The sequence below is a fragment of the Mustelus asterias genome, chromosome 6 (assembly GCF_964213995.1).
Source record: "Mustelus asterias chromosome 6, sMusAst1.hap1.1, whole genome shotgun sequence".
Classification (NCBI taxonomy): domain Eukaryota; kingdom Metazoa; phylum Chordata; class Chondrichthyes; order Carcharhiniformes; family Triakidae; genus Mustelus; species Mustelus asterias.
The window spans coordinates 18,321,044-18,348,047 of record NC_135806.1 but is presented as its reverse complement, the minus strand read 5'-3'; the positions used below and the strand labels follow the sequence as shown (position 1 = coordinate 18,348,047).

The window sequence follows — 27,004 nt, the reverse complement described above, 5'->3', positions numbered from 1 at the left end:
AAAAGAAACAGTGGCATCATGGGCACAGCAATAGCTGAGTGGCAGGAAAGAGAATATGTTTAACAACTGATTTTCAGATTGGATAAGGATGTAGAATTATAAAATTCAGGCACATGAGGCCATTCAGCCCAAGCATGTCTGCACCTGCTCACTGCAAGAATAACTCACTAAGTCCCACTCTTCTGCCTTTTCCTGTCACCCTGTAAATTGTTTTCCAATGCTTACCCAATTACCTTTTGATAGCTACAGCTGAACCTAACTCCACCACTCTCAAGCACAGCATTCCAGATCCTAACCACTCCGAGTAAAAATAATTTTCCTCATTTTACTGTTGCTTATTTTGCCCATCACCTCAAAGTTGTGGCCTCTGGTTCCTGCATAAACTGAAGTTCCCTCGGTGTTAGTATCATCATACAATCATAGAATCTCTACAGTGCAGAAGGAAGCCATTCGGCCCATCGAGTTTGTACTGACCACAATCCCACCCTGGCCCTAGTCCCGATATCCCACACATTTACCCTGCTAATCCTCCTGACTAGGATCTTTTTTTTTACATATATTAATGATCCAGACTTGGGTGTAAAGGGCATAATTTCAAAATTTGCAAGTTTCAAAACTTGAAACTATTGTCAAGTGTAAGGAAGATAGTTTGACTTAAAGTGTATATAGATAGGCTGATGGAATGGTCAGACACATAGCAGATGAAATTTAATGCAGAAGTGTGACATGACACATTTGATAAGAAGAACAAGGAGTGATAATATGAAATAGAGGGTACAATTCTAAGGGGGGTACAGGAACAGAGAGATCTGGTGTAAATGTACACAAAGAATAGAATGACGAACACTTTATTAATCACGAGTTCGCTCTCAACTAGAGTACTGCGTCCAATTCTGCACACCACACTTCAGGAAAGGTATGAAGGCTTTAGATAGAGTGTAAAAATTCACATGAATGACTCCACAGATGAGTGACTTCAGTTATATCGCTAGATGGAAGGAACTGGGGTTGTTCTCCTTCGAGAAATTTGATCAGAGATTTGATTGAAGTTTTCAAAATTTTGACAGAAATTGTTCCCATTGGTGGAAGAGTCGAGAGCCAGAAGAGACAGATTTAAGATGATTGGCAACAGAATCAATGGCAACGTGAGGGGAAAAGAAATGATGCAACGTATGGTTAGATTTGGAATGCGCTGCCCAAGTGTGTGGTGGAGACAGATTCAATCATGGCTTTTAATGGGAAATGGATAATCACCTGAAGAGAAACCAATTGCAGGCTACAGAGCCAGTGCAGACATGATGAGCCAAATGGTCATCTCCTGTTTTGTACCTATAATAACTCCAGGAGTCAGCTGTGAATGAACCATGCTTTTATTGCACTAAATGAAACTGAACAATAACCACAAGCCTGTGGTGAACACAATGGACTGGGACTGAAAGGATAAAGGACCCACTCAGGGTCTTGCCTTCTATAGGGCTTGGTATATGAGCTCCACCTTGTTGGCTAATTACCAATCCCCAAGGAGTTTGTATTTAAGGAGTCCAACTCGGAGGTCAATTAGTGATTCCCCATGCAGATCATGGGGGTTATCACAGTACCCTTTCAATAGTGACACGAGTGATAGTCTATTCAACCTGAATCCAATACCAAACATCTATTCAAGTTACACGAATGATAATTTATATCTTACCTTTGCAAGGCCAGCTCTATGTGCACCCTGAGACTCCATGTACGCAACGTACTTCGAAAAATTCTTGAACTCTTCCATTGTGGGTTGGAAAGTCATGATTTTACATGAAGATTTTGATAGAGACCCTGATTCCTCTGTAGCCATGATGACAAAAACATGTATTCTTCCACCTAAGATAAAAATACATTTTTTTTTACTATTTAACAGAGTATAGACACAGATCATCCCCTCTACTGGATTAAGCATTTAGTAGTCATTTGCCCCGCAGTACTGGATCAAGATTTTGATCAATATTATAAATTATACATGCAGGATACACACAGATTGGCAACCAGAAATACTACATTTCAGTTTTGGTTGAAGTAGCAAAAGCAAAATAGATGCCACAGTCATTAGGACAGCGAGTTGCGAGTCTAGCTTCAGTGAGGAGGAAAACAGCTGTTAAAGCGATAACCTTGTCTTGTTTCAACAGCATTTCAACTGCATTGAAAAGGGGAAGAAAAAACAAATTGTGTTGAACAGTGCTTTTATTAACACTTAACAAGCCTCAATCTATTTTCCCAAGGTCTCTGGTGATTGCGGGGAGATGGTGACATAGTGGTAATATCACTGGACTAGTAACACAGAGACCCAGACTAATGATCTGGGGACAAAGGTTCAAATCCCAGATGGTGGAATTTAAATTCAGTTAACAAATCTGGAATATAAAACTAATCTCAGTAATGGTGACCATGAAACCATCATTGATCATTGTAAAAACCCATCTGGTTCACTGTCATAGAGTCACAAAGTTTACAGCACAGCAAGAGGCCCTTCAGCCCATCGTGTCTACACCAACCATCAAGTACCTATCTGTTCTAATCCCATTTTCCAGCACTTGATCCATAAGTGCTATGGCATTTCAAGTGCTCATTTAAATGCTTAAATGCTGTGCAGCTTCCTGCCTCTACCACCCTTTCAGGCAATGAGTTCCAGATTTCCACCATCCTCTGGGTGAAAACGTTTTCCTCAATTTTCCTGCCCCTTACCTTAAATCTATGCCCCCTGGTTATTGACCCCTCTAAGATTAAAAACTTTGGTGAAGGAATGAAATGAATTAATGTATTTCAGGGAAGGAAATCTGTCGTCCAGTTCGGACCCACAATGTAGTTGACTCTTAACTGCCCTCTGAAATAGCCCAGCAAGCCACTCAGTTCAAGGGCAATTAGGAATAGGCAACAAATGCTGGCCTTGCCAGTGATGCCAACAACCCATGAAAGAATAAAAATAATTGAGGAGATTCCTCACCTGATAAGATGAACATGACATAGGAGCCATGGATCTCCCAATCATAGCATATATTCCATATACAGTAACAGGTTGTCTGCCATCACCACCCTATCCATAAGAGAATTTTAGGAATTTATCACTTTGCCTGAAATGCCTCCTGACAATAATTCTGCATTTCCAATTTACCCGACTGCATCTAGTGCCCCTTTGCTTGCAGTCAGGGTTTAACTTGAAACAATAACTTGAAAATATTATAGTTAATATTTCATTTATCTCCCTCTCATTCACCTCACCTCCTTCCAATGTGAGGAGTCCTGGGTGTTTTAAACATTTCCACATTACAACAGTCCTCATTATAACAGTGATTACATTTCTTTTCTCCCACAAAAGGTGGTTGAATACCACCTGGCAAGAGCTGCCAGCACTTGCAGGAAACATTCCAGTTTTCCTGCTGGTGGTAGTACTTTGTTTTTTTGGTGGAGAATCGCAACCATTAACTCTGTTTCTTTTCAAAGATGCTGCTGAAAGTTTCCAGTACTTTCTCTATTTTCGCCCCTATTTTTAAACCATAGCAATTGGCTTTTAAATGTTAGCCTTGTTGCTCGTTCCTCTTTACTCCTCGACCACATTTTCAGGAAGTTGATGTAGTGTTTTTTTCCCAATGGTTTATGATCGCTCCTTGTCTGCAGCTTTCATAAAGCTTAGTTATTCCTCAAAATTTGTTGCATATTACCTTGTTAGTCTATTTATGATAATATTTGTTCAGTTTGACCAACTACGTTCTGCACTCTCTCGTTCTCCTTCTCTATGAACGGTATGCTTTGTATAATGCACAAGAAACGATACTTTTCACTGTATACTAATACATGTGACAATAATAAATCAAATCAAAGTTTGTGCTTACTAGTCCTTGGCATATATTATTTCTGCATATGCAATAGTACATACTTAGATACTCAATTTACTTTCAAATGAACAGCCTTCTAAGTACTGGTGTACTCAATCTGTTCAAGCTTTTCAAATAATGCCTTGATTTTTAGTTTTTAAAACTGGACATCAGACATAATGATTTATCCTGTGTCCATGGCAAATTTCATCACGTTATGGTCACTGTCAGCAACAGCTTGTCTGTTTCGTGGGAAGTCCCTCCAGATCGAGGATGATTTGCTTCCACTTCAGTTCGATGGGTTCTGAGATTTTAATGCATGATTTGCAGATTCTGCCACATGCAGGACAGGTAGCGCTTTGCAGGGTCAGGTAGATGAGTTGTGTGGAGGCTTGTGTACTCTCCCTGACTCTTTGACTATGTGTACTCAATCTATGTGTTCCCAACTAAGTGTCTCATGTGCTTGGTGCCTTCCCAAAGGAACCTTTTCCATTTTGGGCTGTCACAAGCCAGAAACTCCCATGAGTTGGCAGAGATGCTTTACTTTGGGCATATTTCAAGAACGTCCGTAAAGCAGTTCCGCTCTCCTCCTGGAAGTTTCCTTCCGCGACTAAGTTCAGAGTTGATCAGTTGCCACTGGCATCACTATTTCTATTCCAATATTTGACCTAATCACTAGCCATTACAAAATCAAAGTGCATGTTACCAAGCAAGAAGCCACATGGGTTATACTTATTAGTTCAAATTTCCAACTTACATTAAATTGGTTAACATCTATTGGTAGAAGGATTTGTGTTAATGCATATTGTATTGTCTACTGCACAAGTACCTAGTTAAAGCAGTAGATATGCAATTTTGTGCAAACTTAACAGAATGTTTAATTTAGAGTTTCAGTTTATGGCATTCAGGTGATATTACAGACAGATGTAGGAAAGTGAAAATTGTTGCTGCCTACAGCTGTGGAGAATGAATTAAAGCAGATACTAAAATAAAATAAATGCTTGTTCCCAATAACAAAAAAAGCATTCCGTATTCAACCCAAGGTTTATGCAGAAGTGGCTAAACTCAGGCAAGATATTAGTCTATGTTGAGCTCATTATACCAGGAGGAACAGTGCAAATTAACATCTTCAAAGGAATCAAGGTAAAAGTCAAAGGAATACTTCTATTTTTAGTTGGATTTTTATACATACGATTTTGCTAATGTTCCAGATTCAAAGAACATAGTTTCACTACAATCTGTTAATGTTTGACTAGTTTTAACATTTACATTTAAAAAGAAATCCTGAGAAATGAATAGACGCACATGCATTTTTCAGTTAACAAGCTGATAGATTTGACCAATTATTCATGTTGGTTACAACTTCCAAAATAGTGGATGCCTCCAGAAATTTACAGTGATCGCATTTTTAAGTTAGAATTTATTCTATCAAAAGAAGAAATCACCCCAATTTGTTACACGACTTTCACATGGGTCAGTTAATCACACTGGTGCACTAGCTGTTACACCATTCACAATCATCTTCATCTCACTCTGAACTAGACCGGCCAAACTTTCATCCACTTCTTTGATACCTCGAGCTGGATTATTTCAGCATTCGCCTGGCTGGGCTCCACATTTTTCCTGTATTTCAGCTCATCTAATAAAAGTCTGCTGCCTAACATTGCACCCACCCCCATAACCTACTACATACTAAATCCCTTCATTTTCCTGCTTTCCTCCGTCTTTAATTCATCCCCTCACCTCACGTCACTACTTCTGGTCATGCCTTCAGTCCTGTATTCCCCACACTGTAAGGCAGACTGATTATAGGCAAGTTAAGGCACAAGGGAATAGTATGGCAAGGCTTGATGGCATTTATTTTAATGCAAGGAGTAAGGCAGATAAGTTGAGGGAGTTAACGCATGGGAATATGATACTATTGTTATCACAGAGACGTGGTTGAGGGAGGGGCAGGACTGGCAGCGCAATATTCCGGGCTATAAACTCTTCAGGTGAGTTGGGGGGGTGTAAAAGAAGAGATGATTTGCAATATCGATCAAGGAGTCAACTTCTGCAGTAAGGAAGGATGATATCTTAGAAGGTTCCTCAAATGAGGCCATATAGGTAGAACTTCAAAACGAAAAGGGGACAATCACATTATGGCTGGGAGAGTAGCAAAGGCTCCCTAAACAGTCAGGGAGAAATAGAAGGGCAAATATGTAGGCAAATCTCTGAGAATTGTAGAATAGGGTAATAACACAAAGGGATTTCAACTTCCCCAATGTTAACTGGGATAATCAAAGTGTAGTAAGAGTTTTAACAACACCAGGCTAAAGTCCAACAGGTTTATTTGGTAGCAAATGCCATTAGCATTAGCCAAAGCTGATGGCATTTGCTACCAAATAAACCTGTTGGACTTTAACCTGGTGTTGTTAAAACTCTTACTGTATTTACCCCAGTCCAACGCCGGCATCTCCACATCATAATCAAAGTGTGACAGGCTTAGAGGGGGCGGAATTGTTAAAATGCATCCAGGAGAGCTTTTTATGCCAATAGGTAGAAAGTCCTACAAGAGAGGGAGTAGTGCGAGACCTAGTTTTAGGGAATGAAACTGTGCAAGTGGCAGAGGTTTCAGTGGAGGAGCATTTTGGTGACAAAGGGACAAAGATAGACAGGAAGTTAAAGTTCTGGATTGGGGGACGGCCGATTTCAGAACAAAGAACAAAGAAAATTACAGCACAGGAACAGGCCCTTCGGCCCTCCAAGCCTGCACCGACCATGCTGCCCAACTAAATTAAAACCCCCTATCCTTCTGGGGACCATATCCCTCTATTCCCATCCTATTCATGTACTTGTCAAGATGCCCCTTAAAAGTCACTACCGTATCCGCTTCCACTACCTCCCCCCGCAATGAGTTCCAGGCACCCACTACTCTCTGTGTAAAAATCTGCCTCGTACATCTCCTTTAAACCTTGCCCCTCACACCTTAAACCTATGCTCCCCAAGTAATTGACTCTTCCACCCTGGAAAAAAGCTTCTGACTATCCACTCTGTCCATGCCTCTCATAATCTTGTAGACTTCTATCAGGTCTCCCCTCAACCTCCGTCGCTCCAGTGAGAACAAACCAAGTTTCTCCAACCTCTCCTCATAGATAATGCCCTCCATACCAGGCAACATCCTGGTAAATCTTTTCTGTACCCTCTCCAAAGTCTCCACATCCTTCTGGTAGTGTGGCGACCAGAATTGAACACTATATTCTAAGTACAGCCTAACTAAGGTTCTATAAAGCGGCAACATGACTTGCCAATTTTTAAACTCAATACCCCGGCCGATGAAGGCAAGCATACCATATGCCTTCTTGACTACCTTCTCCACCTGCATTGCCACTTTCAGTGACCTGTGTACCTGTACACCCAGATCCCTCTGCCTATCAATACTCCTAAGGGTTCTGCCATTTACTGTATATTTCCTATCTGTATTAGACCTTCCAAAATGCATTACCTCTCATTTGTCCGGATTAAACTCCATCTGCCATCTCTCCGCGCAAGTCTCCAACGGATCTACATCCTGCTGTATCTTCTGATGGTCCTCATCGCTATCCACAAATCCACCAATCTTTGTGTTGTCCGCAAACTTACTAATCAATCCAGTTACATTTTCCTCCAAATCATTTATATATATTACAAACAGCATAGGTCCCAGCACTGATCCCTGAGGAACACCACTTGTCACAGCCCTCCATTCAGAAACACACCATTCCACTGCTACCCTCTGTCTTCTTTAACTGAGTAAGAGTTTTAACAACACCAGGTTAAAGTCCAACAGGTTTATTTGGTAGCAAATGCCATTTGCCATGGCAAATGCCATGTCTTTAACCGAACCAGTTTTGTATCCACCTTGCTAGCTCACCTCTGATCCCATGCGACTTCACCTTCTGCACCAGTCTGCTATGAGGGACCTTGTCAAAGGCCTTACTGAAGTCCATGTAGACAACATCTACTGCCCTACCCTCATCAATCATCTTCGTCATCTCCTCGAAAAACTCGATCAAGTTCGTGAGACACGACTTCCCCTTCACAAAACCATGTTGCCTCTCACTAATACGTCCACTTATTTCCAAGTGGGAATAAATCCTGTCTCGAAGAATCCTCTCCAATAATTTCCCTACCACTGATGTAAGGCTCACCGGCCTGTAATTACCTGGATTATTCTTGCTACCCTTCTTAAACAAAGGAACAACATTGGCTATTCTCCAATCCTCTGGAGATTTCCACTCCATCTGACGAAGGAGCAGCGCTCCGAAAGGTAATGGCATTTGCTACCAAATAAACCTGTTGGACTTTAACGTGGTGTTGTTAAAACTCTTACTGTGTTTACCCCAGTCCAACGTCGGCATCTCTACATCATGACCTCCCCTGTAGCCAGTGAGGATACAAAGATTTCTCTCAAGGCCCCAGCAATTTCCTCCCTTGCCTCTCTCAGTATTCTGGGGTATATCCCATCAGGCCCTGGGGACTTGTTTACCTTAATGTTTCTCAAGAACCCCAATACCTCCCCCTTTTTGATCTCAACATGACTCAAACTATCTACACATTCTTTCCCAGACTCATCATCCACCACGTCCTTCTCTTTGGTGAATACTGACGCAAAGTACTCATTTAATACCTTACCCATTTCCTCTGGCTGCACGCATAGATTCCCTCCCTTGTCCTTGAGTGTGCCAACCCTCTCCCTGGCTACTCTCTTGCTCTATATATATATGAAAAGCCTTGGGATTTTCCTTAATCCTGCTGGCCAATGCTTTTTCATGACCCCTTTTAGCACTTCTTACTCCTTGCTTAAGTTTATTTCTACTTTCCTTGTATTCCACACTTGCTTCGTGTGTTCCCAGCTTCCTAGCTTTGACAAATGCTTCCTTTTTCTCTTTGACTAAGTTCACAATATCTCTCGTTATCCAAGGTTCCCAAAACTTGCCATACTTATCCTTCATCCTTACAGAAATGTGCCGGTCCTGAATCCCTATCAACTTACACTTGAAAGCCTCCCACATGCCAGATGTTGATTTGCCCTCAAACATCTGCCCCCAACAGGATAAGACAGAATCTGGCCAAAGTTAAGTGGGAGCACCTACTTGCAGAAAAATCTACATCAAAGCAGTGGGATTCATTCAAAAAGAGAGAGCACACAGGGCCAACATGTCCCTGTGAAAATGAAGGGTGTGAGCAACAAGGCCAGAGAATCTATGTCTCTATAACCCTGGATGTCAAGGGATATTCAGGGTTGGATAAGGAAAAGATAGGAGGCTTATTGCAGATACCAAGGGCTCAAAATAGCAGAAGCCCTAGAGGAGTATAGAAAGTGCAGGGGGTTACTTAAAAAATAAATTAGGAAGTGAAGAGGAGACAAGAAAAACACGTGAGAGTAAAACAAAGGCCTAAAAGTGGATAAATCCCCAGGCCCAGATAAGATGTATCCCAGGCTGCTGTGGCAGGCATGGGTGAAGATTGCAGCAGCTCTGACAATTTTCAGATCGTCTCTGGCCGCAGGAGAGTTGGCAGAGGACTGGAGGACAGCTAATATACCATTATTCAAGAAGCAAAGTAGGGAAAAACCAGGAAATTACAGGCCAGTGACTAACTTCAGTGGTAGAGAAACTATTTTTAAAAATTCTGAGGGACAGAATTAATCTCCACTTGAGGAGGCAAGGATTAATGAAGAATAGTCAGCATAGTTTTGTCAAAGGGAGATCATGTCTTACAAATTTGATTGAATTTTTCAACAAGGTGACTAGGTGTGATTAGGGTAGTGCAGTTGATATAGTCTGCATGGACTTCAGTAAAGTTTTTTGCAAGGTCCCACATGTCAGACTGATGAACAAGATAAGAGCCCATAGGATCCAGGGCAAATTGGATCCAAAATTGACTGATTGGCAGGAGGCAGAAAGTGATCGTCGAAGGTTGTTTTTGTGACTGGAAGCCCATGTCCAGTGTTCCGCGGGGATCAGTGTTGCGTCTCTTGTTGTTTATAGTTTACCTTTATGATCTGGGCATGAATGTAAGAGGTATGATAAATAAGTTCGCAGATGACACAAAAATTGGTAGTGTGGTAAATAGCGAGGAGCAAAGCATTAGATTATAGGACAATATAGAAGGTCTGGTTAGGTGGTCAGAACAGCGGCAAATAGAATTTAACCCTGAAAAGTGTGAGGTATTGCATTTTTGATTTGATTTTTGTCACATGTATTAGAATGCAGTGAAAAGCGTTGTTTCTTATGCTATACCAACAAAATAGACCATTCATTGGGTACGTAGGGGAGGAGGAGAGGAGAGGATGCAGAATATTACAGATAGGGTGAAGAGAACCATCCATTCAAAAGTCTGATGGCAGCAGGGAACATTATTCGAAAGTTTGAAGGAGTTAGAGTTAAGTTTTAAGAGCATAAATCGAGAGTAAAAGATGGAATTAGAGGGTATACCGGGGACAGCTTGCAAGAAGTCACCTTGCTAACAAAGCAAGGGAATAGCCAATGAATAGTTGAACTCTAGGAAGTGCAGAGCATCAGAGGAACCTTGGTGTGCATGACAACAAATCTTTGAAGATAGCAGAACAGGTATATGGGATACTTGCCTTTATTAACCGAGGCAGGAAAGTTATGATGGAGCTGTATGAAATGCTGGTTAGACCACATCTGAAGTACTGTGTACAGTTCTGGTCGCCACACTATCGGAAGGAAGTGATTGCAATAGAGAAGGTGCAGAGGAGATTCACCAAGATGTTGCCTGGGCTGGAGCGTTTCAACTGTCAACAGTAGGCTCGAAGAGCTGAATGGCCTACTCCTGCTTCTAGTTTCTATGTTTCTAAATATGGAAAAATGTTATCAAATGCTGAGTAATAGCACCTGTTAACTCATAATGAGAGAATTCATATTCCCCCACCTGCTGATTTTAAAAACAAACATGGATTTGCAAAGACATGCTGCCCACCAGGTCAGGATGAGTCCAACAATTATCCTATTTACTGCCCCCTCCCCAAAATGCTCCATCTTCCAGATCAAGTGGTTACATGTTTAGTGAAAAGATTGGCAATTTATTGAGATTGCAAAGCAGCAAGGAATGATGACAGCACCACAGTCCGAGCCTAATACAGACTCTCTCTCCAAGTTTCGTGTACATGTCAGGGTGGTGGAAGTTACAACGAAGGCATGGCCAGGTTATTTAATTTTCCCTTTTCTTCTTCTCATGCCTATTTTTCCCCTCAGCTTTGACTTTTGCCAGGGGTGACAGCTACAGGCATGAACTTCACCCACAGGGCTGTTATTCATACAAAAACACAAACAGCAAATATAGCAAGCTAAACCATTGTAATGGGTCAAACAACAAAACCTAATCCTGTCCTCACCCAAAATGTAAGCATACGCACTTACAGCAGACATCTCTAAGCAACAGTCAGGAATGGGAACCCTGGATAATTTTATTCCTCCTAACCTGGAGGTACTGAGTCAATTATAGTACCACTGCCATTATTCCAGAGGTGAACCGCAATAGTACCAACCATGAGCTTTCAGGGACTACACACTTAGCTATTCAACATATATAGCTAGAGAGCCTGAAAGAGAGAGTGGTAACCAAGCTAACAGTCACCCAGAATGACAGCAAATCCTTCTATTTGAACTCAAAATTAAATTTGTCAATCAGCAGTTATCTAGGTATGCTTATACAAACATAACATTCCTTTTGCTTGCTGAGGATAGAAAAGATTGGTAGGCTTCGACTTCCTTGGAAAGCCTCTTCTAAAACACTGATGGCAAAGAAAAATCAATAACAAAATTGGCTTGTGAGCAGCCAACTGTGGAACGAGGCATAGGAATTAATGTAACACAGCAAGGCAAGAAGAACACCTCAATGTTTCTCTACTTCAACTCAACAGATAGGTCTTGGGCAGCAGCCTAAGGGAACTCATGCGGAGAACATAGAACATAGAACATAGAACAGTACAGCACAGAACAGGCCCTTCGGCCCACGATGTTGTGCCGAGCTTTGTCTGAAACCCAGATCAAGCTATTTCCTCCCTATCATCCCGAAGTACTCCATGTGCCTATCCAATAGCTTATTAAATGTTCCTAAAGTTTCTGACTCCACTATCCCTGCAGGCAGTCCATTCCACACCCCAACCGCTCTCTGAGTAAAAAACCTACCTCGGACATCCTTCCTATATCTCCCACCATGAACCCTATAGTTATGCCCCCTAGTTACCGCTCCATTCACCCGAGGAAATAGTCTTTGAACGTTCACTCTATCTATCCCCCTCATCATCTTATAAACCTCTATCAAGTCTCCTCTCAACCTCCTCCGCTCCAAAGAGAAAAGCCCAAGTTCCCTCAACCTTTCCTCATAAGACCTACCCTCCAAACCAGGCAGCATCCTGGTAAATCTCCTTTGCACTCTTTCCAGTGTCTCCACATCCTTCTTGTAGTGAGGTGACCAGAACTGCACACAATATTCCAAATGTGGTCTCACCAAGGTCCTGTACAGTTGCAGCATAACCCCACGGCTCTTAAACTCAAACCCCCTGTTAATGAACGCCAACACACTATAGGCCTTCTTCACAGCTCTATCCACTTGAGTGGCAACCTTCAGAGATCTATGGATATGAACCCCAAGATCTCTCTGTTCCTCCACATTCTTCAGAACCCTACCTTTGACCCTGTAATCCACATTTAAATTTGTCCTACCAAAATGAATCACCTCGCATTTGTCAGGGTTAAACTCCATTTGCCATTTTTCAGCCCAACTCTGCATCCTATCTATATCTCTTTGCAGCCTACAACAACCCTCCACCTCATCCACTACTCCACCAATCTTGGTGTCATCAACAAATTTACTGATCCACCCTTCAGCCCCCTCCTCCAAGTCATTTATAAAAATTACAAATAGCAGAGGACCCAAGCACTGATCCGTGTGGCACTCCGCTGGTAACCGGTTTCCAGTCCGAAAATTTTCCATCCACCCTCTGTCTTCTGTTAGATAGCCAGTTACCTATCCAATCGGCCAAACTTCCCTCTATCCCACACATCCTTACTTTCTTCATAAGCCGACCGTGGGGGACCTTATCAAACGCCTTACTAAAATCCATGTATATGACATCAACTACACTACCTTCATCTACACACTTAGTTACCTCCTCAAAAAATTCTATCAAATTTGTGAGGCAAGACTTGCTCTTCACAAATCCGTGCTGACTATCCCGGATTAAGCTGCATCTTTCTAAATGGTCGTAAATCCTATCCTTAAGGACCTTTTCCATCAACTTACCGACCACTGAAGTAAGACTAACCGGCCTATAATTACCAGGGTCATTTCTATTCCCTTTCTTAAACAGAGGAACAACATTCGCCACTCTCCAGTCCTCTGGCACCACCCCCGTGGACAGTGAGGACCCAAAGATCAATGCCAAAGGCTCTGCTATCTCATCCCTTGCCTCCCAAAGAATCCTAGGATAAATTTCATCAGGCCCAGGGGACTTATGAACTTTCAGTTTATTCAAAATTGCTAGTACATCTTCCCTCCGAACATCTACTTCCTCCAGCCTATCAGCCTGTGACACCCTCTCTTCCTCAAAAACATGGCCCCTCTCCTTGGTGAACACTGAAGAAAAGAAAGTCACTTCCTTGGATCGTAGAAAAATAATTCTGGAAAGAGGTACTGCGCCATGGTGAATGTCATAGACAGGGAGGTGTTTGGTGGCATGGTAGTCTGCCTCTTAGATATCCCACCACCAGTGATCCAAGGACAGTAGTATGTATCAATATATTGGCAGTCACGCATACTTAACTGGCTTAAAAGAGAAATATCAGTGATTTTTTTTCTGAGACTTCCTGTTTCCTTTCATTCCCTACTTGCCAGGCCCTTTCAGAGGGTAGTTAATCGTCAAACCCGTTGCTGTTGGTCTGAAGTCACATGTAGGCCAGACCGTGCAAGGATGGCAGGTTTATTTCCCTGAAGGACATTCATGAACCAGATGGGCTTTTACAGCAATCAATGATGGTTTCATAGTCACCATTACGGAAACTTACTTTATATTTCAGATTTATTAGTTGCATTCAAATTCCACTAGCTGCCATAGTGAGATTTGAACCCATGTCCCAGAGTATTAGCCTGGGTCTCTGGATTACTAATCAGTGACACTACCAACATCACATCACTATTTATGATAAGATATGATTATATACAAAGCAATCTCTATTTTAAGATATAGCTCAAATTAAAATACGCTCATAACAAAAATAAATTTTTTACCACTTCCCCAGTGGCTTGGTGGCTAAGGACACTATCCAGGATAGAATAAAGCCACACAAGTCAAACTTGAACTCCAAGATTCAATCCCTGCTTTGTACTGACTTTTCTGATTTCCACAGGTATACCCATGTTTGGGCCAGAGTAGTGATGGGGTAAAGAGAAACATTACTGCTGGTTCCTCTTGCTGACTTGTATCTAGCAACACCTGCCCACACTCTCTGTTCAGATTCACACATGATGAGCGACTAACTGGGTGAGGTATCACAGGACTTCCAATGAGTGTGGAGCTATAACCCAGCAACAATCAGCATTTTTAAGTGAAGGGGTTAAGTAGGGATTACACCAAGGGATAACAAACCACAAATAAGAAAAAAAAGTGCATCAGTATGAACAGATACTTTTATGTTGAGGATCATAATCGATGTTGGAATGCCTTAAAAAGACCAGGTCTTTTGTGATTCTTCTGTTGAAAATCTGGATTGACTTCTGCCGTGAAATATATAACAGGGGTTGGTTTTTCACTTAAATTTTAATAAAAGTGCATACCACGGACATTCCCCATTTATTTCAATGATGCTTTCCATCACAATGATAAAACATGGCATCTGGAAAACTGCAGCCTTAAACAGTAATTCAGCAGAAGCTGGGGGTGGGGAGGTGGAAACTAAAACGATAACCAACCCCCTGCAACTCAGCATAATTTCCAACAGCTGATTGCAGTATCACTGGCAGATATCTTACCAGCTTACCATGCAAAGTATCATGCATTCTTGACACACATTTCACAATTACAATTGGAAAGACATTTGGAAAAAAAGCTATACTGCCAACTCCCAAAGATGATATTAAGAAAATACTGCCCAATATGAAAATTAGTGCTTTTTCTGTGACACACTCAAACAGTATGGATTATTTACATACAGCAAGTCGTTTCATTATTTTACTGGTATCACTGGCTATATTCTGTTCACTTACTCCCCAAGCACACTCCTGTTTCTCTTTCTTTTAATAGAAAGGTTAGGGAGGACAGGGGCGGCACGGTAGCACAGCGGTTAGCACTGCTGCCTCACAGCGCCAGAGACCTAGGTTCAATTCCCGGCTTGAGTCACTGTCTGTGTGGAGTATGCACGTTCTCCCCGTGTCTGCGTGGGTTTCCTCCAGGTGCTCCGGTTTCCTCCCACATTCTGAAAGATGTGATGGTTAGGTGCATTGACCCGAACAGGCGCCGGACTGTGGCGACTGGGGGAATTTCACAGTAACTTCATTGCGGTGTTAATGTAAGCCTTGTGACGAATAAATAAACTTTAACTTTAATTTTATCTTTTCTGGGGTGGTGGCAATGAAGACATAAAAATGGTGAACTGAGCAATTTTTCCAACAAGCTTCACCTCCTTCCTTTAGGAAATGCACTTCACTCCTAATGCATCACCTGACACGAGTTCTGGAAGTTAGTACAAGAATTAGGATTGCAACTATATTATCTACTGGTGCATTTGCATCTGAAGGTTTTATGGCGGTACACTTCTTTATGGCAGTGCTTACTTGTACAATGCTGCTTCTACTATACGATCCCTTACATGTATATAGCACTGTTAATATATTGAAACATCCCAAGGTGCGTCACATGAGCATTATCAAACAATATTTGACAGCGAATCATGTAAAGAGATGTTAGCACAGATAACCAAAAGCTTAGCCAAAGAGTTAGGTTTTAAGAAGCATCCTAAATGAGATGGGAGGGGTCAAGGGACAGAGATTTCAGGCAGCCTATGTTAGAGTGGTGGTGTCAGAGAGGCCAGAACTGGAGGAAAACACATACCTCCAAGGGTTAGAGGGGGGTTACAGAGGTAGGGACGGGTGAGACCGTCAAGGGATAAGGGAAAATAAAGATGAAAATTTAAAAATTGAGGCACTTCGAAACCAAATGTCAATGCAAGGATGACAGTGGAACAGAACGTGGTGAGAGTTAGGATACAAGCAGCAGAAATGTGGATGTGCTCAGGTTTATGAAAGATGAGAAGTCACCCAGGTGAGTGTTTGACTAGCCAGGTCTAAAGACAATAAAAGCATGTATGGAAGATACAGTCTTTGATTTGATTTATTATTGTCACATGTATTGGTATACAGTGAAAAGTATACCATTCATAGAGTACATAGGGGAGAAGGAAAAGAGAGGGTGCAGAACATAGTGTTACAGTCATAGCTAGCGTGTAGAGAAAGAACAACTTAATATAAGGCAGATCCATTCAAAGGTCTGCTGGCAGCAGGGAAGAAGCTATCCTCGAGTCGGGTGGTACGTGATCTCAGACTTTTGTATCTTTTTCCTGACGGAAGAAGGTGGAAGAGAGTATGTCCAGGGTGAGTGGGGTCCCTGATTATGTTGGCTGCTCTTCTGAGGCAGCGGGAAGTGTAGACAAAGTCAATGGACGGGAGGCTGGTTTGCATGATGGACTGGGCTACGTTCAGAACCTTTGTAGTTTCTTGCGGTCTTGGTCAGAGCCGGAGTCTTTCCAAGCTGTAATATATCCGGAAAGGATGCTTTCTATGGTGCATCTGTAAAAATTGATGAGAATTGTAGCAGACATGCCAAATTTCCTTAGTCTCCTGATAAGGTAGAGGCATTGGTGGGCTTTCTTATCTATAGTGTCGGCATGGAGGGACCAGGACATCTTGTTGGTGATATGGACAGCTAGAAACTTGAAGCTCTCGACTATTTCCACTTCAAAGAACAAAGAACAATACAGCACAGGAACAGGCCCTTCGGCCCTCCAAGCCCGCGCCGCTCTCTGGTCCAAACTAGACCATTCTTTTGTATCCCTCCATTCCCACTCCGTTCATATGGCTGTCTAGCTAAGTCTTAAACGTTCCCAGTGTGTCCGCCTCCACCACCTTGCCTGGCAGCGCATTCCAGGCCCCCACCACCCTCTGTGTAAAATATGTCCGCCTGATATCTGTGTTAAACCTCCCCCCCTTCACCTTGAACCTATGACCCCTCGTGAACGTCACCACCGACCTGGGGAAAAGCTTCCCACCGTTCACCCTATCTATGCCTTTCATAATTTTATACACCTCTATTAAGTCTCCCCTCATCCTCCGTCTTTCCAGGGAGAACAACCCCAGTTTACCCAATCTCTCCTCATAACTAAGCCCCTCTCTCATAACTAAGCCCCTCCATACCAGGTAACATCCTGGTAAACCTCCTCTGTACTCTCTCCAAAGCCTCCACGTCCTTCTGGTAGTGTGGCGACCAGAACCGGGCGCAGTATTCCAGATGCGACCGAACCAACGTTCTATACATCTGCAACATCAGACCCCAACTTTTATACTCTATGCCCCGTCCTATAAAGGCAAGCATGCCATATGCCTTCTTCACCACCTTCTCCACCTGTGACGTCACTTTCAAGGATCTGTGGACTTGCACACCCAGGTCCCTCTGCGTATCTACACCCTTTATGGTTCTGCCATTTATCATATAGCTCCTCCCTACATTATTTCTACCAAAATGCATCACTTCGCATTTATCAGGATTGAACTCCATCTGCCATTTCTTTGCCCAAATTTCCAGCCTATCTATATCCTTCTGTAGCTTCTGACAATGCTCCTCACGATCTGCAAGTCCTGCCAATTTTGTGTCGTCCGCAAACTTACTGATCACCCCAGTTACACCTTCTTCCAGATCATTTATATAAATCACAAACAGCAGAGGTCCCAATACAGAGCCCTGCGGAACACCACTATTCACAGGCCTCCAGCCGGATAAAGACCCTTCCACTCCTACCCTCTGTCTTCTGTGACCAAGCCAGTTCTCCACCCATCTAGCCACCTCCCCCTTTATCCCATGAGATCCAACCTTTTTCACCAGCCTACCATGAGGGACTTTGTCAAACGATTTACTAAAGTCCATATAGACGACATCCACGGCCCTTCCCTCGTCAAGCATTCTGGTCACTTCTTCAAAAAACTCCACCAGGTTAGTGAGGCATGACCTCCCTCTCACAAAACCATGCTGACTATCGTTAATGAGTTTATTCCTTTCTAAATGCGCATACATCCTATCTCTAAGAATCTTCTCCAACAACTTCCCCACCACGGACGTCAAGCTCACCGGCCTATAATTACCCGGGTTATCCTTCCTACCCTTCTTAAATAACGGGACCACATTAGCTATCCTCTAATCCTCTGGGACCTCACCTGCGTCCAGTGACGAGACAAAGATTTGCGTCAGAGGCCCAGCGATTTCATCTCTTCGTCCCCGTTGATGTAGACTGGGGCATGTCCTCCACTATGCTTCCTGAAGTTGATGACTATCTCGTTTGTTTTACTGATGTTGAGGGAGAGATTATTATCGCCGCATCATTTCACCAGATTCTCTATCTCTTTCCTGTACTCCATCTCATCATTTGACATTCGACCCACTACGGTGGTGTCGTTAGCAAACAAAAAAATGGAATTGGAGGGGAATTTGGCCACACACTCATAGGTGTATAAGGAGTATAGTAAGAGGCTGAGGATACAGCCTTGCAGGGCACCGGTGTTGAGGATAATCATGGAGGTGTTGTTGCCTATCCTTACTGATTGCGGTCTGTGGGTTAGGAAGCCTAGAATCCAGTCGCAGAGGGAGGGGCCAAGCTCTAGGCCACTGAGTTTGGAGATATGTTTTGTAGGGATAATGGTGTTGAAGGCTGAGCTGTTAGTCAATAAATAGTAGTCTAATATAAGTGTCTTTGTTAGCCAGATGAAGTGAGGCAAGGATGGAGTTGAGCAATGTTACAGAGATGCAAAAGTAGGCACTCATGTAAGATATGTGCAGCATTCATGAAAAAATATAAATAATGTACCACTGTTAGAAGCAGCAGAATTAAATGTGCAGAATATGGCTTTTGCCTTGCCCTAACTTCTGCTCTTCTTGGTGTACTGTGAACAGCACAGGTGTCCAACCTCAGCTCTGTAAAACCATTAAAGCCAGCAAGGTGCGAAAAGCCTGTTCTTTCCATAAAAAATAAATGTTCTTTGATTGCTTAAATTCTGAAGAAACAGCTTCTACCAGTCCACAGGGCCCAGGGAGCGTAAAGATCAAAAGCTAAAAACTTCAGAGCATCTATACTCTGTGATAATTTCCACAAATATATCAGCAGGATACACTAGCAATGTCGACAATTAAAGAGTAGAGTGAGTGAGGGGGTGGGGAACAAGCATCAGCCAAGAGAGTGGGCTGTGGCAGACCAGCAAGTGGACAACAATGAGGACCAACTCTTGAAGCAAAGAATGAAAAGTGTTATCCATTCAGTGCGTTTAGCGACCAGGAGGATTTTGTTTTTACTGAAAGGGGAGGACGCTTTAATGTTTCTGGGACAGTTAAGAGAGAAGTGTATCAAATAACAAATCAACATACCTAATATGCCTCAGGGCAGGCAAGAAGCAGAGACAGAGCTCATTAGTCCTTCTCAATTAAATGTTACCGTTGCTCATTAATGCAGCTTAGGTGTTTAACAATGGAAGTAGACGAACAAGAGTGACTGTTCTGTATCAATGATGTTCTGTACCTCGACTCGACTGACCTAACTTCATCCATCTTCCATGTTACCAAATAAAAATGATCAAACTATTTTTTGAAAATTTAAAATGACCCAGTGACGGCAGTCTTTTATGGGGATGTTGGAAAGGAGAAGAGGTCTGAAAATTTTCACTCGCCTGTGTGAAAAGCTGTCTAGATTTCATTCCCAAATGGCCAAGCTTGAATTTTCAGAGTCCATACCATCGAATCACAGAATCCTTACAGTGCAGGTGGCCATTCAGCCCATCAAGTCTGCACCAACTCTCCAAGGTATATCTTATCCAGATCCACCTTCCCGCCCTATCCCCAAAACTCGCACAGTTACCATGGCAAATCCCCCTAACCTACACATCTTTGGATACTAAGGGGCAATTTAGCATGGCCAATCCACCTAACCTGCATATCTTTGCTCTGTGGGAGGAAACCAGAGCACCCAGAGGAAACACACACAGACACAGGGAGAATGTGCAAACTCCACAAAGTCACCCAAGGCCGGAATCGAACCCAGTCCCTGGTGCTGTGAGACAGCAGTGCTAACCAGAGTCACTGTGCCGCCATCATTAATTAGGATTCCCCCACCATGGGAAATAGTTTCACTGTTAACTCTGCTATCATTGGAAATATTTAAACTCAGAAGAATACAAGCTAAATTCATGTGAATTGTCCTTCATAACTTAGCCCTTTAAGTCCAGGTATCATTTCAAGGTTTCTATATCCTTCCTGAAGTGTGGTGCAGTGAAAAGACAGGCTGCTGTGTTTAAACCTGAAAAACATATGACCAACATGCCTCGCTTCGTAGGACCTCTCTCACCCCCACCCAACATATGTCAGAAAGCACACAGACAGTTTACTGGCTATTAACACCTGACATTCCAGTCCTGCTGCTCAGGTTATGATAAGCAACATGTCAGAAACACCAGAACATTGTGCAAATAAATTTTAAATCTGGTGCGGTCAACTTGTTTGTGCCACACAGGAAACATCACATTCAGCTGTATAGTTTGGTGCCATGACTAATAGAAGCAAGTCCAGATTTTACATCAAGGGACCAACTGATAACTGTTTTACCATAGCTGTAAATGTTCTGCTGCAAACATTAAAAGCCCAGATTTTGCATGTAAAACATGACAGTGTGAAATCCTGCACAGTTCAATGAATATGTAAATTCTTTGTTAGGCAATGTGTGCTTAATAGTATGGGGAAATCTCACAATGGTTTTGGTACGCCTTTCAGCTGTGAGTGTTATAAAAGATTGCAATGCCATCTCTAAGGCAAGCAAGAAACAATTGTGTCGACACTGTTGACAGTTCCCAGCACTTAGAGCAGGCAGTCATTCATATCAAAAAGCCAAAACAGTTAACTATTTACATTATTTATTTCAAACTTGTCCCTTCATGGCTTGTTTCAGGCAGAAACAGTTGGAAACCAGTATGTTCAAGGAAAGTGAGCCAACAATTGATGTCAGCACTGTAGCTTATGATTTTCTAACAAAAATTCTGCAATGACTGGAATCACACTTAACACAAAAGGAAGATGGTTCCGATTGTCGGAGCGCCATCTCAGCACAAAGACATCACTGCAAGAGCTCCTCAGGGTCATGCCTGAGACCCAACCATCTCCAGTAATAGCCTTCCTGTTATGATCCGTACAGGAAACCGTAAACCAAAATAACCAAATTTATTAACTGACCTCAAATTAAGAAATTACCAACAAGATTTATTTTAACATGAATCAAAACCAATGCATATTAAACATAAACAGGCAAACACTAGTTTAAATAAAAAGCCAAATTTCACTTTAAATAGTTGCTGCAACAAGAATGCATCTTACAACTACCCACAAGCACCCAACATCACTTCCTACACAAATGTGATTTTGATTTGATTTATTATTGCCACATGTATTAACATAGTGAAAAATATTGTTTCTTACGCGCTATGCAGGGAAAACATACCATTCATAGAGAAGGAAACGAGAAAGTGCAGAATGTAGTGTCACAGTCATAGCTAGGGTGTAGAGAAAGATCAACTTAATGCAAGGTAAGTCCATTCAAAAGTCTGACAGCAGCAGGGAAGAAGCTGTTCTTGAGTCGGTTGGTACATGACCTCAGACTTTTGTATCTTTTTCCCCAATGGAAGAAGGTGGAAGAGAATGTGTCCGGGGTGCGTGGGGTCCTTAATTATGTTGGCTGCTTTGCGGAGGCAGCGGGAAATGTAGACAGAGTCAATGGATGGGAGGCTGGTTTGCATGATGGATTGGGCTACATTCACGACCTGTTGTAGTTTCTTGCGGTCTTGGGCAGAGCAGGAGCCGTACCAAGCTGTGATACAACCATAAAGAATGCTTTCTATGGTGCATCTGTAAAAGTTGGTGAGAGTCATAGCCGACATGCCAAATTTCCTTAGTCTTCTGAGAAAGTAGAGGCGTTGGTGGGCTCTCTTAACTATAGCGTCGGTACTATGTAGCTACACAATTCCACATTCCACAATGTGGTACTACATAGCTACACAATTCCACATTCTTTATTCATGCAGGGAGGTCAGGAGTCCTATCCAACAACAGCTCTTACCCCAGAGCACAGAGGTATGATTATCATCAACAAGACACACTTTTACAAACTCTCCCCCCCTCAGGTCATAACAGTCATGATAGTGTAACTCTCCAAAATTCTGCGTTTGGGTGGCCGCTTTGCAGAACACCTTTGGTCCGTCCACAAGCAGGACCCATACCTTTCTTTTGCTAGCCACTTCAACACACCATCCTGCTCTCCTGTCCATTTGTCCGTTTTTGGCTTTTTGCAATGTTCTAGTGAATCCCAATGCAAACTGGAAGAACAGCACCTCATCATCCTTCCGGACTGAATATTGAGTTCAACAACTTCTGAACATGAACTCTCTCCTCCACCTTCAACCCATTTCTATTTATTTAATTTTATTTCCTCTTCATCTTATTTGTCTATTTTTATTACTTCGTATTCTTAGTTTTATTTTTCCCTTTGTTCTGCTATTCACGCATTCCAATCTCTTAATGGACACTCTTAACATCTAGAAGGACCAGGGCAGCAGGTGCTGACGGCCATGAGTTTGGAAGGTGCAGTCTAAGAAGCCTTGATGAATTCCTGCAGTATATCTTGTAGATGGTACACGCTGCTACTACTGTACGTCAGTAGTGGAAGGAGAGAATGTTTGTGGATGGCTGCTTTGTCTGGACAGTGTCAAGCTTCTTGAGTTTGGCTGGAGCTGCACTCATCCGGGCAAGGGGACAGCATTCCATCATACTCCTGTAGATTGTGGACAAGCTTTGGGGTGTCAGGTGGTGAGTTACTCACCACAGGATTCCTAGTCTCTGATCTGCTCTTGTAGCGACAGTATTTATATCATAGAATCGGATAATCCCTGCAGTGCAAAAGGAGGCTATTTGGCCCATCGGGTCTGCGCTGACTCTCCTAAAGAGCATGCCAGCCAGGCCCTCCCCTCCACCCTATCCCCGTAACTCAGCAGATTTGCTATTGCTAATCCAACTAACCTACACTCCTTTGGACACTAAGGGTCAACTTAGCAGAGACAATCCACTGAACCTGCACATCTTTGGACTTTTATGGCTAGTCTAGTTGAGCTTCTGGTCAATGGTAACCCCCAGGATATTAATATTGAGGGATTCACCAATGGTAATGCAATTGAACATCAAGGGGATATGGTTCAACCGGCTCTTGTTGCAGAAGATAACTGCCTGGCATTTATGTGATACAAATATTACTTGCCACTTGTCAGCCCAAGCTTGGATACTGTCCAGTTCTTGCCACATTTGGGTATGGACAGCTTCAATATATGGAAGGAGTCATGAATGGTGTTGAACAACATCAGTGAACATCCCCACTTCTGAGCTTATGATGGATGGAAGATTATTGATGAGCAGCTGAACGTCCTAACCCACAGACCACAAGCTGTAAAGATAGGCAACAACATCACCTCCATGATCATCCTCAACACCGGTGCCCCACAAGGCTGTGTTCTCAGCTCCCTACTAGACTCCTTATACATCTCTGACTGTGTGGCCACATTCCCCTCCAACTCAGTTTTCAAGTTTGCTGACAACACCACTGTAGTGGGTCGGATCTCCAACAATGACAAGACAGAATACAGGAATGAGATGGAGAACGTGGTGAGCTGGTACAACGACAATAATCTCTCCCTCAATGTCAACAAAATGAAGGAGATTGTCATCGACTTCAGGAAGCGTAGTGGAGAACATGCCCCAGCCACATCAATGGGGATGAAGTAGAAGTGGTCGAAAGCGTCAGGTTTTTAGGTGTCCAGATCACCAACAAGCTGTCCTGGTCCCCCCATGCCGACACTAGTTAAGAAAGCCCACCAATGTCTCTACTTTCTCAGGAGACTAAGGAAATTTGGCATGTCAGCTACGACTCTCACCAACTTTTACAGATGCACCATAGAAAACATTCTTTCTCTTTGCATCACAGCTTGGTATGGCTCCTGCTCTGCCCAAGACCGCAAGAAACTACAAAAAATTGTGAATGAAGCTCAATCCATCACGCAAACCAGCCTCCCATCCATTGACTCTGTCTACACTTCCCATTGCCTTGGCAAAGCAGCCAACATAATTAAGGACCCCACGCACCCCGGACATTCTCTCTTCCACCTTCTTCCATTGGGAAAAAAATACAAAAGTCTGAGGTCACATACCAACCGATTGAAGAACAGCTCCTTCCCTGCTGCATTAGACTTTTGAATGGACCTATCTTATATTAAGCTGATCTTTCTCTACACCCTAGCTATGACTGCAACACTACATTTTGCACTCTCTCGTTTCCTTCTCTATGAACAGTATGCTTTGTCTGTATAGCGCACAAGAAACAATATTTTTCATTGTATACTAATTCATGTGACAATAAATCAAATCAAAATCAGTTTAAGATGTTTGGGCCGACAACACAACCCTGAGTAACTCTTGCAATGATATCCCAGAACTGAGTTGACTAACCACCAACAACCATTTTCCTCTGTGCTCGGAATGACTCCAACTAATGGAGAGTTTTTCCTGATTCCCACTGACTCCAGTTTTGCTAGAGCCCCTTGATGCCATAGTCAGTCAAATGCTGCCTTGATGTCAAGTGTAGTCACTCGCACCTCAGCTCTGGAGATCAGTTCTTTTGTCTATCTTTTAATCAAAGCTGTAATGAGGTCAGACACTTAATGGTCCTGGTGGAACCCAAACTGAGCATCCATGAGCACCTGCTCATATTGCTAAGCAGATGCCACCTGATAGCACTGTTAGTTGTCCCTTCCATCATTTTACTGGTGATCGAGAGTAGACTGATGGAGGGCGAATTGGTTGGGTTAGACAAAGAAAATAGGAGGTGTACCTCAAGTAGAGGTTTGCCAATGACATGACATCTATAAGGTTGAGAACTACTGCATAAGGTATGATTCCATGTGGATGACTATGTCAGGCTGTTGCTTTACCAGTCTGTGAGACAGCTCTCTCAATTTTGGCACTAGCCCCCAGACGTTAGGAAGGAGGACTTTGCAGGTACGACAGATTTCCCGTTTCCGGTGCCGGGTGGTCAATCCAGTTTCAGTCCTTTGAGACTTTTTAGCAGTTTGTTACAACTTGGCTTGCTCGGCTATTTCAGAAGACATTTAACAGTTAGCCGAAAGTCTGGAGTCACATGTAGGCCAGACCAGGTAAGGGCGGCAGATTTCCTTCCCTAAAGGACATTAGTGAACCAGATGGGTTTTTAGAACAATCGACAATGGTTTCAAGGACTTTTAATTCCTGATTTTATTGAATTAAAATTGAATTTGAACCCGGGTCCCCAGACCATTACCTGTCCCTGGATTACTTTCTCAGAAGGCTGAGGAAATTCAGCATGTCCACTATGACTCTCACCAATTTTTACAGATGCACCATAGTGTTTACGATTTACATAGATGATTTGGAGTTGGGGACCAAAAGAAGCGTGTCAAAATTCGCAGATGACACTAAGATGGGTGGCGGAGCAAAGTGTGCAGAGGACGCTGAAAGTCTGCAAAGCGACACAGATAGTCTAAGTGAGTGGGCGAGGGTCTGGCAGATGGAGTACAATGTTGGTAAATGTGAGGTCATCCATTTTGGTAGGAATAACAGCAAAATGCATTATTATTTAAATGGTAAAAAATTGCAGCACGCTGCTGTGCAGAGGGACATGGGTGTCCTTGTGCAGGAATCTCAAGGAGTTGGTTTGCAGGTGCAGCAGGTAATTAAGAAGGCAAATGGAATTTTGTCCTTTATTGCTAGAGGGATAGAGTTTAAAAACAGCAAGGTTATGTTGCAGTTGTATAAGGTGCTGGTGAGGCCACACCTGGAGTACTGTGTACAGTTTTGGTCTCCTTACTTGAGAAAGGATACACTGGCACTGGAGGGGGTGCAGAGGAGATTCACTAGGTTGATTCCAGAGTTGAGAGGGTTGGCTTATGAGGAGAGACCGAGTAGACTGGGGCTATACTCATTGTAATTCAGAAGAATGAGGGGAGATCTTACTGAAATATACAAGATTATGAAGGGAATAGATAAGATAGAAGCAGGGAAGTTGTTTCCACTGGCAGGTGAAACTAGAACTAGGGGGCATGGCCTCAAAATAAGGGGAAGCAGATTTAGGACTGAGTTGAGGAGGAACTTCTTCACACAAAGGGTTGTGAATCTGTGGAATTCCCTGCCCAGTGAAGCAGTTGAGGCTACCTCATTGAATGTTTTTAAGGCAAGGATAGATAAATGTTTGAACAGTAAAGGAATTAAGGGTTATGGTGAGCGGGCGGGTAAGTGGAGCTGAGTCCACAAAAAGATCAGCCATGATCTTATTGAATGGCGGAGCAGGTTCGAGGGGCCAGACTCCTGCTCCTAGTTCTTATGTTCTCATGTTCTTAAAGCATCTTTTCCGGATATATCACAGCTTGGTATGGCTCCTGCTCTGACCAAGACTGCAAGAAACAACAAAGATTTGTGACGTAGCCCAGTCCATCACGCAAATGAGCTTTCCATCCATTGACTCCATCTACACTTCCCGCTGCCTCAGGAAAGCAGCCAGCAAAATCAAGGACCCCACCCATCCCAGACATATTCTCTTCCACCTTCTTCCAGTGGGAAAAAATACAAAAATCTGAAAACAAGTACCAACAGGCTCAAGAACAGTTTCTTCCCTGCTGTCATCAGACTTTCGAATGGTCCTATTATATATTCAGCTGATCTTTCTCTTCACCCTATCTGTAACTGCAACACCATATTCTGCACCCTATCCTTTTCTTTTTCCCCTATGTACTTCATGAACAGT

At 42.8% G+C, this 27,004-nt stretch overlaps 1 protein-coding gene across 2 annotated transcripts in view; it reads right to left on the bottom strand.

Moving 5' to 3' along the window:
- The window catches only part of LOC144494781 (lysine-specific demethylase 4C-like), a 386,490-nt gene that overhangs the window by 341,134 nt on the left and 18,352 nt on the right, over positions 1-27,004 (bottom strand). For both annotated transcript variants that reach the window (XM_078214103.1, XM_078214104.1), the window contains exon 2: positions 1,691-1,860. In XM_078214103.1, the coding sequence (XP_078070229.1) occupies positions 1,691-1,834 (144 nt within the window). In that variant the 5' untranslated portion in view covers positions 1,835-1,860. The remainder of the gene's footprint in view (positions 1-1,690; positions 1,861-27,004) is intronic.